The sequence below is a fragment of the Rhipicephalus microplus genome, chromosome 3 (assembly GCF_043290135.1).
Source record: "Rhipicephalus microplus isolate Deutch F79 chromosome 3, USDA_Rmic, whole genome shotgun sequence".
NCBI lineage: Eukaryota > Metazoa > Arthropoda > Arachnida > Ixodida > Ixodidae > Rhipicephalus > Rhipicephalus microplus.
In genome coordinates, this window is record NC_134702.1 from 174,762,008 (window position 1) to 174,777,011 (window position 15,004).

A 15,004-nucleotide genomic window follows, 5' to 3' on the forward strand; every position below is an offset into this window, starting at 1 on the left:
GGAAGCACATCCTTGTCTAACACACATACCACAGAAATTGAAAGAGGAGAAGCTGAGGAAATAGCATCTTTGCCTTTCACCAACTATAAGGTGTTGTCGGCAACACTTAGGCTGCACTAAATTATGTGGTAATACGATGAGGGTCAGCATTGCCTCATTTTTTATGAGACAACTATGAAATACCAGTTTGCCAATACTTTATCAACATCGCGAAAAGAAACTCTTTGATGTTGCGGTGTCTCATAAGAATATGTTTAGGAGTCCTCTGAACTCTTTTTTTCCAACAATTTTGCTTCTTTCGGTTTGTACATTAGAAAAACATTCTAGAGATGTTCCAGAAATATCCGAAAAATATTAAATCTGCACTCACACTTCCATATTTGAATTTGCTTTGCACCCATAACTTTGCTATTTGCATATCTCTACTATATAGCTTAAATGAAAGCATGATAACTTGAAAATACGAAGTCACTGGCAAAACAGAAAGCGTTTCAGTTTCCAGGTCATTATTTACATCTTACAGTGTATAATAAAGGTACCACTACCCAGTATTGCAGTCACTTATTGGCAAAACTTTCTTTCAGCGCGAACAGATATGCAAAAGTATGCATTTATAAACAGCTAGAGTGAACCACTTCTTTGTAAACAAGCACATTATTCTCACGATAATTAACCCTGTTCTGCCTAATGTCGCGACATACCGAAAAATTTCGAGCGAGCAAGTCACGAAATGCATGTCACCTTTAATGCCGGCTGTCAAGTACTCACAAAGAATATAGCTTTCAGCATGAAAAGTATAGTGCTATCTTGTGAAATGTATTTTATGCTAGAGTCAATTGTTTTGTCGCTGATTGCAAAGAGTGTAAAGTGCGTGCATAAGTGCTCATTTCATAATTTCTCGCCTGGCTGACGCAACTTTTATCTTCAATGCTTTTGCTTGTTCGCAAACAAGCAAAAGCATGTGTGCACTCAAGTATTTATATACTTAGCTTTTGAATTTATTTTGTTTTTTTTCGTTTCTCGATAAAAAAAAAGTATTGTATAGTCCCCTTCACATGATAGTCCTACTTGGAGCCTGTGAGGTATTTGTCAATATATAAAAAAAAAAAGACGTGTACACGACATGTTGCACAGTTCTGAAGCACGTTTTTAATAGCAAGTTCCTCACTTCTGTGACATGTGGAGAATTCACGACATATGTAAATGTGTGCATTAGAGGCACATTTGAGATAATTTAACGGCTGAATCATTTAATAGTTCCTATTTAAAGCTGAAAAATGAAATAAATTTTTATTTTCCTAGGCATTTTTACAATTCAGGCATTAAAGCGTTAAAATTAAAGAAGTACAAAGAAATCTATTTTCTTCCAATTTAAATTGACTATCACTGCAAAAACTTAATAGTCAATTTCATACCTTTTACTTTTATTTTCATACCTTAATCAATGAGAGCTTGCAATCCAGACATGGTCATACCACCATCACAATCGCAAGCTGAAATGGATTAGGCTACAGCATAAATGTAAAACGACAAATGATCTTTAGAGAAAGGCTGTTGCAGAGTACTTCTGGTATTATTCAAAGCATGCATTTTTTTGGTTTCTAAACAGTGTGTGGTTACAATTTTCGGTTGCTAACAATCTGCAACAACACACACGCACCACTGTTAAACAAGGACAGAGCCTAAACAAACTTTTACCCTTGGTGTCGGTGAGGCTAGAATGTCAGAAAGTTCTTAACCAATTGCATTTTAAATGTGAAGCATTCCTTGGTAAACTGCAGGTACTCCAGCCATTTATATCCAAACACTTACCCATTAACCCATGTCTAGGTGCTCTCATGATAATGTCTTCAACTTGGTGTACACCAAAATAGGTTTGGGAGCATAAGAGAGCATGAAGGATATGACTGCTTAATCACTACATGAATAACATGAAAGTCTTGTGAGTATGTGTCCGAACCCTTTTCTCTAGAAACCCGTGGCACATACATGTATGACACAAGCCGTATGATGCGTGACAAGTGATTGACAGCTTCTCCGAAAGGGCAGGGACAGACATCAGTAACTTAAATGCGAGAGCGTTAAGAGAAACTAACATCAGCAGCATATACCCGGTGAATGCAAAGATAAAAAAATCCCAATCTCAGCAGGAATCGAACCGAAACATTCTACATGGCACTCTAAATATTGTACCAAGAGCCATACCAGGTCTTGAAAGTGCTTTGGAAAACCACTATGCAGGCATCAGGTTGGTGTAACTTGAATTGTGGTTGCAATGCTGACTGTATCATTTGATAACAAAGCAATAAAAATTACGTATGTAAACATACAACCCAGATGTGATGCTGGAATACGTCAATTTTGGTGCACATGTCTGCACTTTTATAGCAGTCTAGTGAAGATTATATTGGCATTTATATAATTCAACAAGCTATATTCAAGTGCTCTACAACCACGTTCAAATACACTAGCGAAGGTTATGCGTGACTTTCACACTGTCACGTCGAAAAGCATACCTCATTTGATATTACTGATATCTGTGCTCTAACGTGAGTGATGATTTGATGTCAGACTATGAGTTATCTAGTTTTGATTTAGACACCAGTAGAAATCATTGTATAGATGTTCCTAATAAGCCCATGATGCGCACACAACTACTGCACTTAAGGTTGATCCACTTCAAAACACTAGCGTCAAAAAAAAAAAGCATAGAAAATTACTCTCTTCGCATCCAACAAATTCCCCCGGAGCGTTGAGTCTGCTGAATTTTTCCGTGTTTTAATTGAATGACTGCTTTTTCAGTTCACAGGAAGACATTCGGGTCGTCGTTGCAGTGTAGTTAACATTATGAAATGTGGACTTGTCTTGACAGCTGCAAATGCAAGTTTGAGCTTGTGAAGAGAAGTCCACTTGTCAGAACATCGACTCCACCAACATCCAGTCTAAAGAAATTTTCCATCTACTTTTTCAGTAACTGATTTCACATAACTAGTTATTCTTCTCAAAAAGGCACGGTTTATGTAAACATAGAATACAAGCATGGGCACTTTTGGCAAGAATGAAAAAGCGCTAGCTGTAAGGAGTATGCAGCAGCTTATAGGACGTAAATGTCCAGAGAATAAAAGCGATATGCTCTATACCTAATTCCTCAATTTAGCACACTACACATGGATCTAGACTTTCGATTAGTATATGGGACCTACAAGGTGGCAAAATATATGTGTCAGAAGAAATTGTTATCACTAAGGATGCGCAAATGTTCAGTTTCGAATTCGAATCTAACAATACCGAATCGAACAATTTGATCAGGTTTCAGCTAGTATTTGAACTTTTGTATAAATCAGCAGGATAAATATCTAAAACACAACAAAAGCCAACAATGCAATATGGTTGAGGTAGCGCTGCCAATGCTAACACTAATGTCGTTACAGTAGTTAATGGTTCTCAATGGGCTAGTTGCTTTGCTAGCAGTGTAATAATAAAAAAAAACTAAAAGAAAGGGACAGAAAGGGCACACATGCAAGCACCGCTCACAACTGATTTTGATTAGGTGCAGTGCATGAAATATAATACAGCGTACACACAAAAATAGATGCCGCTCACCAATCATTTGCTCTTGCTATCCACTCAACACAATCCCTTGCTCACCTAGCTATGCAAATCCAGAAATCACTTTTTTTTCTCAGCCAGTGCTAGTAATGCTGTTCTTACACTTGCGCTTTTCTGTTTTGCTATGTGTGCAGCTTCGATGACTAATCTGGTCATCTCGTCTAATGAGTGGCTAAGCACCGTCGTATTTTCAAGGCGTGCAATGCAATCACAGTCTTGGCAATGCAAGCCTAAATGACTGGAAACAGCTGTGCTGACAATACAATAGTGCTCCTTGTGTCTCGTCTTCAAGCACATTCCAGTCTGCCTGATACACACTTGACCACTTGACAACGGTATAGAATAGACTACATTTCGCATTCATTGTACAAAGCGTCTATAGTGCTGCATGAAGCCAATGGCTCCTGGTCCTTTTTTTTTTTTACGCATCCACCCAGACCCTGAAGGCAAACAGTGGCATAAAACACAACTTGCTCACAGTGCTTGTGTGTATTCCATCCCATTCTTGCACAGTTTTTTTGTCACAATATTACTTTCCGAATACTTTCACTGATATTGTAGTTCAAAAGCGAGAGCATGATCATATTAAAGAAGATTATGATATTTTAGCATGTCACGGCTCCAGAAAAGAAGGCCAGGAAAGAATCTGGGAGACTGCTGAACGGCTAAAGTAAGAAAATAACCAGCCCACCAAGCTTATATCTTGTAGTGAACAGGGCAAAAAGTACTTCAATGAACCCCCTGATTTCAAGGAAGAATGATCTAACAAAATACTGTAGAGAGCATAAAATTGCAAGTTATCAGGCATTGCAAGAGTGCTTCGTGATACCAACCAATCTCTGCTACTGAGGCACCCAGTGAAAGCACGTTTTCAACTGCAGGACACAACGTAACATCACGACGAGAGAACCTGAAGACAGGTCATGTGGAACAACTTGTATTTCTGCATAATTATTTGTAGCCTTTCAGTCGATGTCACCAAGTTATACGCTTGACATGAGCAGATTGTTTTTTTCTTTCAATGAAGTTTTGTATCTGGTATTTTATTCTGAACTATCTATTCAACACAATTCAATTCAAATTGATTCGGGAAAAGATTGCACTATTTGCACAGTCCTACTTATCACTAAATGTGTAAATGTAGTATGCCTAGAGATGCCTTGCCTAGGTAGGGCTACTAGTATGCCTAGCTCGCTGCTTCGGAGGAAGTTTGGCTGTATACGCTTGACATGAGCAGATTGTTTTTTTCTTTCAATGAAGTTTTGTATCTGGTATTTTATTCTGAACTATCTATTCAACACAATTCAATTCAAATTGATTCGGGAAAAGATTGCACTATTTGCACAGTCCTACTTATCACTAAATGTGTAAATGTAGTATGCCTAGAGATGCCTTGCCTAGGTAGGGCTACTAGTATGCCTAGCTCGCTGCTTCGGAGGAAGTTTGGCTGAAGAACCAACGGAGGAGGAAGATGAATGCCACAATGGCTATAAACTGTGAAGAGTAAGTAGTAAGCGTTCACAATTTGTGTGGGAGCTTTATATTTGGCGCAGCCATCAATAGCGGCCTGATGTGAATAACATTTTACCTTCTTTGATTGGATGGCCGCTCCCTCATCACAGGCTATGTGTCGGACGGTGAGGACCTCGTTCAGGCACCGGATAAACTGACCACCCCTGACAGCATCGATACCAGTGCCAACAAAGCACATGCACCGATCAGCCATGTCACTGAAAGAGGCGCCATAAAAACTGACATGGAGATGTTGAAGCATAAATCATGAAAGAGACTAGGACTTGACAGCAACACTGTATGAGAAGCAGATAAGGCAATTGCGGCCAATGAGAAGCATAGTAACAGCATTAAGTGATAAACAGTGTAAGTATATAGAACAACAACAAGCAATTTCTAAGATAACAGCTAATCAACTATTTCAATAGAGTGAAGCCAGACGTGTTCAATGGTAGTAATGCTGGTGCAGATGCATGATGAATTTCTTCAGTATGCCTACAAATGGAATAGCTAGGTATAATATTTACAGATAGAATAGCTCGGCAAATTACTCATATTGCATTATAAACAACCGTATAATTATCATGCAATCCTACCCATAAGGGAATGCGAAAAAAAAGTATATAATCTATATGTCTTTCCCCACATCAAAGATTCGTGGAAAACATTTTTTTCAAAACTAAAGAGTTTTGCTGTGTCTCACGTACACCAAAAGTCATGCAATTATGCGAGACGAATATCTCGATATTTCTATGGAGAGTACGATAAACTGCCCCGCCGCGGTGGTCTAGTGGCTAAGGTACTAGGCTGCTGACCTGCAGGTCGCGGGATCAAATCCCGGCTGCGGCGGCTGCATTTTTGATGGAAGCGAAAATGTTGTAGGCCCGTGTGCTCAGATTTGGGTGCACGTTAAAGAACCCCATGCGGTCAAAATTTCCGGAGCCCTCCACTACGGCGTCTCTCATAATCATATGGTGGTTTTGGGACGTTAAACCCCACAAATCAATCAGAGTACGATAAACTGAGTGCGAGAACATTTGTAAAAAGATATCTAATCTTGTTAGAGAACTGAATTGGGTGTGGTCACGGATGTCAGCTACTAGCTGATCAAGCAGAGCGAAGGCCACGAAGATTACAGCCGCAATAAAATCCACCATCGTCTCACACACCAAACACTATTGTGCTGTTCGAATTGTTTGTCCTGAACCAGTTACAAAGCCCTTCGAATTGAGACAACAAATTAAAAAAGTGGATCCCTTCGTCACAAGAATCGGTATAACACAAAGGTAGAACGGGTTTTTACATAGGAAGCTGAATGTATACTGTACATCGATACAAGAAAACATGCACAATATCAAATGGTGTTTGGCAGCTACATCATTGTTTAACTTTAATGCATGCACATTGGCGCTTAGTGACACATCTATGTCCCGATGAGTCCATGCATCTATACATTCATCGATTCCGTCAAACACATTTCGCCAAACAGTGGCACATACCCACGGGTGGGAAAGTGCCACTTGTATGTGGATATGTACCACAAATGATTGACAGTTTATGTGTACCCAGGAACGGCAACAACAGACATTAGCCATTTAAATACGGCAGCAGACATTGGTAATTCAAGTGTGAAAACGTAAAAAAAAACTGACTGACATCGGCAGCATTGACCCGACGAACATCAGGGTCCCAGCAGAAATTGAACCCAAGGATTATGCATGGCAATCAAGTATTCTACGCAGAGCTACGGCACGTTTCGATACTGCTTTGGAAAGATACGCTAAGCATATTTTTCCGGAGTAGTACCGAGACATGCCGTGCCGCAGCTCAGGTGCAATGTTGGTGAAGTGTAAATTGGGGTTGCAATGCTGGCTATCTAATTTTTTAAAGATTACATACATACTCTTATGACACAGGTCTCATTGGGTTAATGCCAGTTGTAATTAAGTACCACTTAGTGATGTTAATTTATGTAGCAGTGCCCAGGCCTACCATTGTCACTAGCACAAGCGTTACATATCAGCTTGCCACTTCTCATGTTGCTAAGACTTATGTTGCTATAAGCATCATTGTGCAAATGTAAACAACTGGTTAAATAAAGTGTGTGTGACTGCTTAATGTACGGCTCTACGTACATTTTCACATATATTTTGTGCCATTTTGCAACGTATCACTCAATAACAAACTTTACAAGGTTATTATCCTTCCGCATAACGTCGACACCCAAGGTAGAGGAGATCTATCAAATTTTTTTCTTGGGGCGAGCGTAAACAGCGAACCCTATGACACTCGGGTGAAGGAGGCACACATCACAGAGCACCTTTTAGTATGGATGGATGCTATGAGTGAAGCAGAGTTTGGGGCTAAGGTCACCACGTTGTGGTGTGCTAAGACTTTAACAAAATTACACATCCGCTATTAGAAACATGCCAAATGGGACAGACATGTAGCAATGACGCATCGCAACAGCTAGTCACAGAGGTTGCAGTCATAATGCATTATTTTACCACTCCCAAATGCTGACAGCACCCTGTGACTCAAGATCCCAGTAAGAGCTAAGAGAGAGATATAAAAGGCATGCTTCTTAACCCTCCAGTGTATGTGACCATGGCGCGTGCCTGGCACCTGTTCTCAATGACCAACAGGTTGTGAGTTCAAGTCCCAATGATAGAACATCTTTTCTACACATTTTTCTTTTTTTAACATCGTCTTTGTGACGAAAATAAGTCACTGAAGTTTTGGTAGACCCCGGCATAAAATACCTTCATGTTAAAGGGTACTGCAATGTTTCGTTGTAATACCGACATGCCCCAACACCAGTTACAAAAACTAAAGTACCACTTCGTTATCATCATCAGTTTCTGTGTGAGACCTAGAGAGAAGTTATCTGCAGTATGTTCCACATGGGTCTCTCCTGCATTTGCCTAGTCATGCCTGGTAAACAAGACGACCATGTGCTAGCACATGCCAGCTACAAATGTATGGCCTTAGAAAACATGGGCAGCACACACTAGCAGACGCTGCACACTTATGGCTGAAGGGCCCCAGCTGGAAATGTCACTATACAAAAGCCAAAATGAACCTTTAGAGAATAGGCGAGCAAGACGAAAGCCCCTACAAGGGCATGTTTGAAATAAATACTAGAAGTACAGCAGCTAAGATGGGCAAATATATGTGCTGTCTACAGGCATCTGCTGCCACACACAAGCTATGCACCTTACTTTATAAAATATTAAGCGTTTGCGTGAGTGTCACTCTGCTCTATCTGATACAAATGCTACTTCAGCACATCTTTGAGGCAACAATTTCAGCGCAATCCTGGACAGAGCAAGTGCAGGACAGTGCCAGTGCTTTTTGTCATCCTTCCTGGTTCACACTGAAGTTTTCCCCTGCCAAGTTATGCCGCAACTGGACGCAACCAAAATTTAGAGGAAAAAGCCTTCGATGCCCCAAGAAACCTGAAAACTGACCAGTAGCGGCATCGACACAAATGATGGAAAAAATTTCGACAGATCCCACATACCATCAGAATCAACGTTATGTGGAGCATGCGGGTGAAATGTGACCGTGGGTATAGGTTAGCGAAAATCGCGGAGGTCACTCAGACTCACTCGTGAAACATTCTGCGATCAGGGCTCACTAGACTCGATCTTACCCAAATTTTTCAACCAGACTCATTCGGACTCAAACTCGCCAAATATTAATGCATGGCTCAATCTGAGTTTGAGTAAGCAGGGTGAGTGGTCTCATGAGTTCGTAAACCTAAAATGATCTTTTTCAACCACGATGTCAATGCTCTAAAGCACCAACATCTCACGTAATCAGTGCTCTTCTTGGCACCTCTTGATATTGTGCCTTGAAATACGAGTTTTAAGTGCTCGTAAAAGTCATTTTTCTTGAAAGGCATGACAACATAAAATATATTTATCGAAAAATTCCTTAGAAAACTTGGCGGGGGGGTCAAGGCACTTTCCTAAGTAATTTCTGCCTCTGATCAATAAATACTGAATGTGTGTATGAAAGAGAGTGCTTTAGAATACATGTGAGAGGGATGGGTGTAAACATGAATCCAGGTAATGCTGATAGTAATGTTGAAAAGTATATGACCATAGGTCAACAAAAAAAGAGAAAGTGGAACTCATTCAGACTCGCTCAAGAAGTATACCAGGTGCTTTGGACTCAATCCAACTCAGACTAGCCATAATTTTCCCGGCCTGCACTCACCTGGACTCACACTCATGAAATTTTCTCCAACCGGACTAACTTGTACTCATATTTGCCAAAATATTATCAACCAAGATTCATTCAAACTCAGTCGCGGCTGAATCTGAGATAGTCCGAGAGAGTCGATCCATGAGTGAGTTCATCAACCTATGCCGTGGTGTAACTTCTTTGTAGCGCAAAAGCCTTGGAGATGGTGTTAAAGATATGTACAAATATTGTACGTACAAACATACACAGAACAGTCGCACTGTTTTACATAACCACCTGTTTATAGTTACGTAACAGTGCCAAGAGCAACATGGCTATCACCAACACCAGAAGTGGTAAGCTGATATGTAGGGCTTGTGCTTGCGAAGATGGTAGCCCTAGCTGGCTAGTGTGCTATGTAGACCAACTTCAGTGGATAGCGCTTAAGTATAATATAGACATCAGACCAACATGGCGTCTTCAATGTAAAAGTACATAAGTAATGTTTATAAAATTAGATAGCCAGCACAGCAACTACATGTGACGTCTCACCATAGTTTTGACTGTGTAGGGTTCTTTCCAAGCAGTTTTGACAACGGACGTTGCTCTGTAGTAGATTGCTATTCAGAATTTATCAGTTCGATCTTTGCTGGACCTGGCATATAATATTTAAGTTCATCAAATCAACCCCGTTAATGTCATTTTCAATGCTCTCGCATTTAAATTACCAATGTTAGTTCTAGCCATTTCTGGGTAGACAAACTGTCAACCACCTGTGCCGAGTGGTGGGCGATCACAGAGGCAGCACAACACCAGATGGGGTGCAGAATCAAAGAATTCCAATGCCTCCAGTATGGGAGTCCATAACCATGTAAGTTACAGAAAGGTGTTGGAAAAGGCACGGATTAATATATCGAGTGAGAAAAAAAAATGAAGACAAAGATGGCTTGATTCACCTTCCATTCGTCTTGGAGATTAAGAAAGCTTGTGAGTACTTAATGTACTTCAGCACAAGCCAATACATTGGTTGTCTTGGCATTGCCGTAAGGTAAACCTGGTAAATGTGACAATGTCCATCAAAAATGGAATTTCAGTCACCTGTCCATATAAAAGCAAAGGTGACCCGTTAAGATACTTAGCGTATGTTTGTTCAGCTACTCTGAACCGAGTCTCAGCTGATTTAATAATCTAATCTCAGTTAATTTAAAAACAGACACAGTACACAAAAGAAGGTCTCCTCAACAAGTGCTGGGAATACAGCTGGGCAGTCACAGTTGTCAAGCGGCACAACCACAAGCCCAACAATTGTACGCTCGCAAAGCGCCTTTTTGTTGCTGGGAGATGGCCAAGGCATACCTAGAGCAAACCCATGTGGCACGTACGACGAAGAACCTCTTCCTGTGACATCACTCCAGTCCAGCAGTAGTTTCAGCTTCCGATCACTCTTTACATTTTGTATATGTGTGTGTAAGTGTCAACTGTGCAATGTGGTCGTTGTTTGTGCATTGTTACCAAGTCTCATAATGCCGTAAAAGCAACGCCAATGATGTGCTATGCAACGCCAATGATGTGCTATAAGGTGCTTACAAGGCCATGTAAAAAGAGTTAATTATAGGGTGGCAAATTGAGGCAAAATGACTTTTGAGAGCGCGCCGAAGGATGTAGTTTTAGATTCAGTGAAATAAATAAATATTGGTTTCCCACATCTCAGGACGGCATTATTTTCAGGCTTTGTACTGCTGCTTACAAATATTCAATGCCATGCATGAGTACACATTTTGCAATGAATGTACTCTGCGTGTGTCGTGTTCATCATGTTCGAAATAGGTGCATCTTACATAAAGCTGCATCTTGCACATCGTTCTTTTCCACAAAAGTGATAAAAAGTAGGGGGTGTGCCATATACATATATAATTTTGAAAACTTTCAGCTCACAAAAATGTGGCTTTCAGCCAGCAGCAGGGAACTTTATATGAAAAGCAGACTGCTAAAACCTGTACTGAGTAGAAGGCCATTTGTAGGACAAAGTAATGTGCTGTCAGAAAAAATACAGTTATCCCTCAGCATGTATGATAGGGCACCCAAAAGTAAATGCAATAGCGCTGCACTAGGTGTAGCGAGCATGGCACACCAGTCTTTTGCTAGCTGAGAGTCGCACAACTCATTCTGAGTAAAATAGGTACATCTATTAGCTTCTTCAAGGAATGTTCTCCTTGGGGACAGTATTTTTTTTTCCCTGAAATCAGTTCCACGCACTCAGTGTTTCTATTGAAAAATAAAGAGATAAGAAACAAAGCACACTCACAATTTCAATAAACTGTAGATAAGTGGGTTTGAATATCCATTATTTTAAATACCACATATTTTGAGTTGTTGCCTAACCAAACAAATTGAAGCTATAGCAGGCACCCACGGTTCAATGGTTCTAAATTACAGTGCATGCGGTTTTTGTCGACACACCTTTGAAATCTTGTGCTGCATGGCACAGAGTGGCAACGAAGATAATCTTTGTAGTAAAAAATGTAAAGTCTTCTCTGCTATCTTTAGAGGGATCATCATAGAATTGGGTGGAGTCACTTGCTTGCGTACACACAGCACATGATTAAGAAAAATATTAATATGATATTTTTCATATGTTCATTTCCGACATAGTTGCCTCGAAAATCTGTGTAAAAGCAAAGAAGCCTGAAAAAACACATATCCCCTCCATGTACTCATGAATAACGAATTATACATGAAAAAAAAAACAGATAATGTATCAACAGAATAATACAAATAAAAGCTTTTTAGAGAATGCATTCCTTGTTCTCGGACAATTCTTTGATACAAGAAGTCGACTAATTTTTCAAACCTCGTTGCACTTGAATTTGGGACCATTGGTAACTCTGTATAAAGTTATGTGGGTTCTCTCTGATCAAACAAACCCCCGAGACTTGGGTTTTAACCAATGCATGATGGTGACTACAGCACAGCCATATCCTTTATCTTTCAGCCATAATGCAAGGAAAGTGGTGTTTACCGAAAATGCATTAACAATGGAGAAGGCAATCATAATGCTGGTTTACTTGCATGAATGTTATGCCAGCAGTACAAGTGGTTAGAGTTAATGAAACTTGGGAGCCTTTGGGAGCCACATGTAGAAACTATGAATGCCACTGTGTGAAATCATCCATTTGCACAGTATTATGCAGAGATTGCTAGAGGAGTTTTGAGAATGACAGGTGAAGTGATTGCACTCTTCACATGAGGTGTTGACAACCGCTATCTAGCAATTGCTGGAAGTTTGCTTGGTTGTATTGTAGGGTGGCATCAGATCAGATCTTAAATCGAGCTATGCTCGTTTTACTTCATGTAACAATCAAATTTGCTGCAGTTACAACTATTGCTTTACCCTTTTGGCAAAACCCCCGACTTATATTTTTTAGCTTACAGTAAATGCAGAAACATATATACCTGAGGCGTTATGCTCTGTTTGAGTAGCACTTGTGGACAGCGTTTTCGTTTCATTTGCTTGTGATGCTGCGTGGAAGGTTTGCAGTCGCACTTGAACAGATTTATCTGTGATACGGCTCAGCTCACACACTGACTCTGGTGATGTTTCTGCTGCTTGTACCGGCTTGCAAGACAGGCCCGATGCCGCATGATATGCTTGTTCTCCTGCCATGTCATCCAGAAATATATTGGCTTGTGTTATAGGAAGTGACAGCGCTAAAGAACGTTGCTGAGGGAAGAAACTGTGTTCGAAGGTGCCCTCTGTAACCTCGCGTCTGAAACGGCTGTCGGCACCGTTGTTGAGGCGCGGTGGACCACTTCGTCGTTTTAAAGCCATTTCACGTGCTCGGTCCACCTGCATTTCTACGACAACGGCCTGCATCTCCTCTGACGAGAGCCCGGCGTGCCGCATTCCGCGCTCGAATGCGTCCCGTTCACGCAGGCCTTCGTCACCCACCCGTTGAGCGCTTTCTGCGCGCGATTCCCGAAGTGTCTGGCGGACGCGTGGTTCTTTTGAGCGTATGGAGGCATTTGAGCGGCGAAGTTCACGTCGTGCCTCGGTCTTGTTGCGAGACTTTCGACGCTGTTGCCTGGCTTGCGCTTCTTCTGCGCGATGTGCCTCTCGGCGCGCCTGCCTCGCTCTCGCTTCTTTGGCGCGCAAATCGGCGTTAGCTTGTCGACGTCGGCGCTTAGATTCGGCCGCTCTAGCACGTACTTCAGGATTCTGTCGGCGTAGCCGTTGTAGCTCTGCTCGTCGTGCTTTAACCGCAGGATTCTGTTGACGGGCTCGTCTTACTGCCGCAGCTCTGGCTTTGCGTTCCACATCCTTGTCAAGCTGCTTATCTGCACCATCTTCGCGTTCACGATTCCGAGGACAACCATCCATGTTCTCTGAGCGGCCCCAACTAATCCCTACACTTTCTGAACTGGTCCATCGTGGTGCCTTCGTCGCGCCGTCGTAGTGCTGGTGCAGGAGATGTTTTAGCAAGTGCAGCAGCAATAAAACGAATACCAGTGAAGATGATCTGCAAGCTCTATGCTACGATCGGCTGTCTCGCGGGTTTTGGTGACGCTGTGATTCGCAAGAGTCGCCGCAGCTTACGAGGCTTGGCACGTATGCAACTCAGAGAACACGTACTGGAACTGCTAGAAAACGTTCACTATCATACTTGTAGGATTAACCGACCGTGACACTCTTGCACGACAGTTGCATATTTTTGAAACGAACACTGCGGTAGCCACTCTTTTGAAACCTCGGCGGTGTTGCGCTGCGCCGCCGCAAGCGGTGCATAGCAAGCCCCGGAAGCTTACATTCCACAATGATTCCAGCACCGATGGATGGATGGATGGATGTGGCTGTACTAGGTGTTCTGTGGCTGTACCCTTTAGATTGGGCGGCGGCTGGCGTCACCTAGCCGTAATACTTGATGAACTACCACTAGATTTATCTTTTTTTTTCTTTAAATAGTAAAGTTGGACAGGTACTTTGCAGTGAAGTGTTTCATTTTCACTCATGCCTTGACTTTAGCCACCAATCACATAACCTCCTTCTAGTTAGGTCTACCCGCTAAAAGTCTATTTTGCCCTCCCTGTCCCTAAATCCCAGTGCTTTGAAAAACTCTGCGCCATCATCCTGAACTAAAGGGTCTAAACACGGCGGGCGAGCGCGGCGAAACTTGGTTCGGCGCGGACGTGTGCGCACGTAGGTGGCGCTGCCCGAACAGGGGCCATTTTTGTTGTTGTTTTTTTTCTTTTGTCACCCCGTGGGGGAGGTGCGCGTACATTGAACACGCAAATTTTGTAGTAGAGCTTAGACTTTCTTTTTTTTTTTCGTAGTGCAGGGCTTGAGTTTAGTAATTATCGAGTATAGGGACAATTGGTGTCAGAAACACATGGTTAAATAGACTGTAAAGTGTTCAGGATGTAAAGTGGGTTTGAAAGTGGACCCAAGCGTAGAAGCGGATGGAGAAGAGGCTGACTCGAAGTGTAGGCAATGTGAGGTCGAGGAAAAAATGGAGAAAATGATGGTTGCCCAGAGTGAACTGCTGATGAGAATCGCCGAGCTCGAGACTGAGTTGGCGACAGAGCAAGAGAAAACGAGGGCAATGGGAGAAAGACTGAAGTCCCCCGAGGAAGCACTAGCGAAGCTGAACAAAGAAGCGGCCTACGCAGAGAACAGTAGGGAACCGGCAACCAGAAC

The 15,004-nt window shown here is 41.8% G+C and overlaps 1 protein-coding gene across 2 annotated transcripts in view; it reads right to left on the reverse strand.

Moving 5' to 3' along the window:
* The window catches only part of LOC142804040 (uncharacterized), a 59,394-nt gene extending 45,064 nt beyond the window's left edge, over positions 1 to 14,330 (reverse strand). Inside the window, exons 1-2 of one of the 2 annotated variants that reach the window (XM_075890551.1) lie at positions 12,766 to 14,328; positions 5,198 to 5,339 (exon numbers count right to left, since the gene is read on the reverse strand). In XM_075890551.1, coding sequence (XP_075746666.1) covers positions 5,198 to 5,335 — 138 coding nt within the window. In that variant the 5' untranslated portion in view covers positions 5,336 to 5,339; positions 12,766 to 14,328. Of the gene's footprint in view, positions 1 to 5,197; positions 5,340 to 12,765 lie in introns of both variants that reach the window. The other variant, XM_075890550.1, reaches the window with a different exon arrangement.
* Between the last annotated feature and the right edge of the window lie 674 nt (positions 14,331 to 15,004).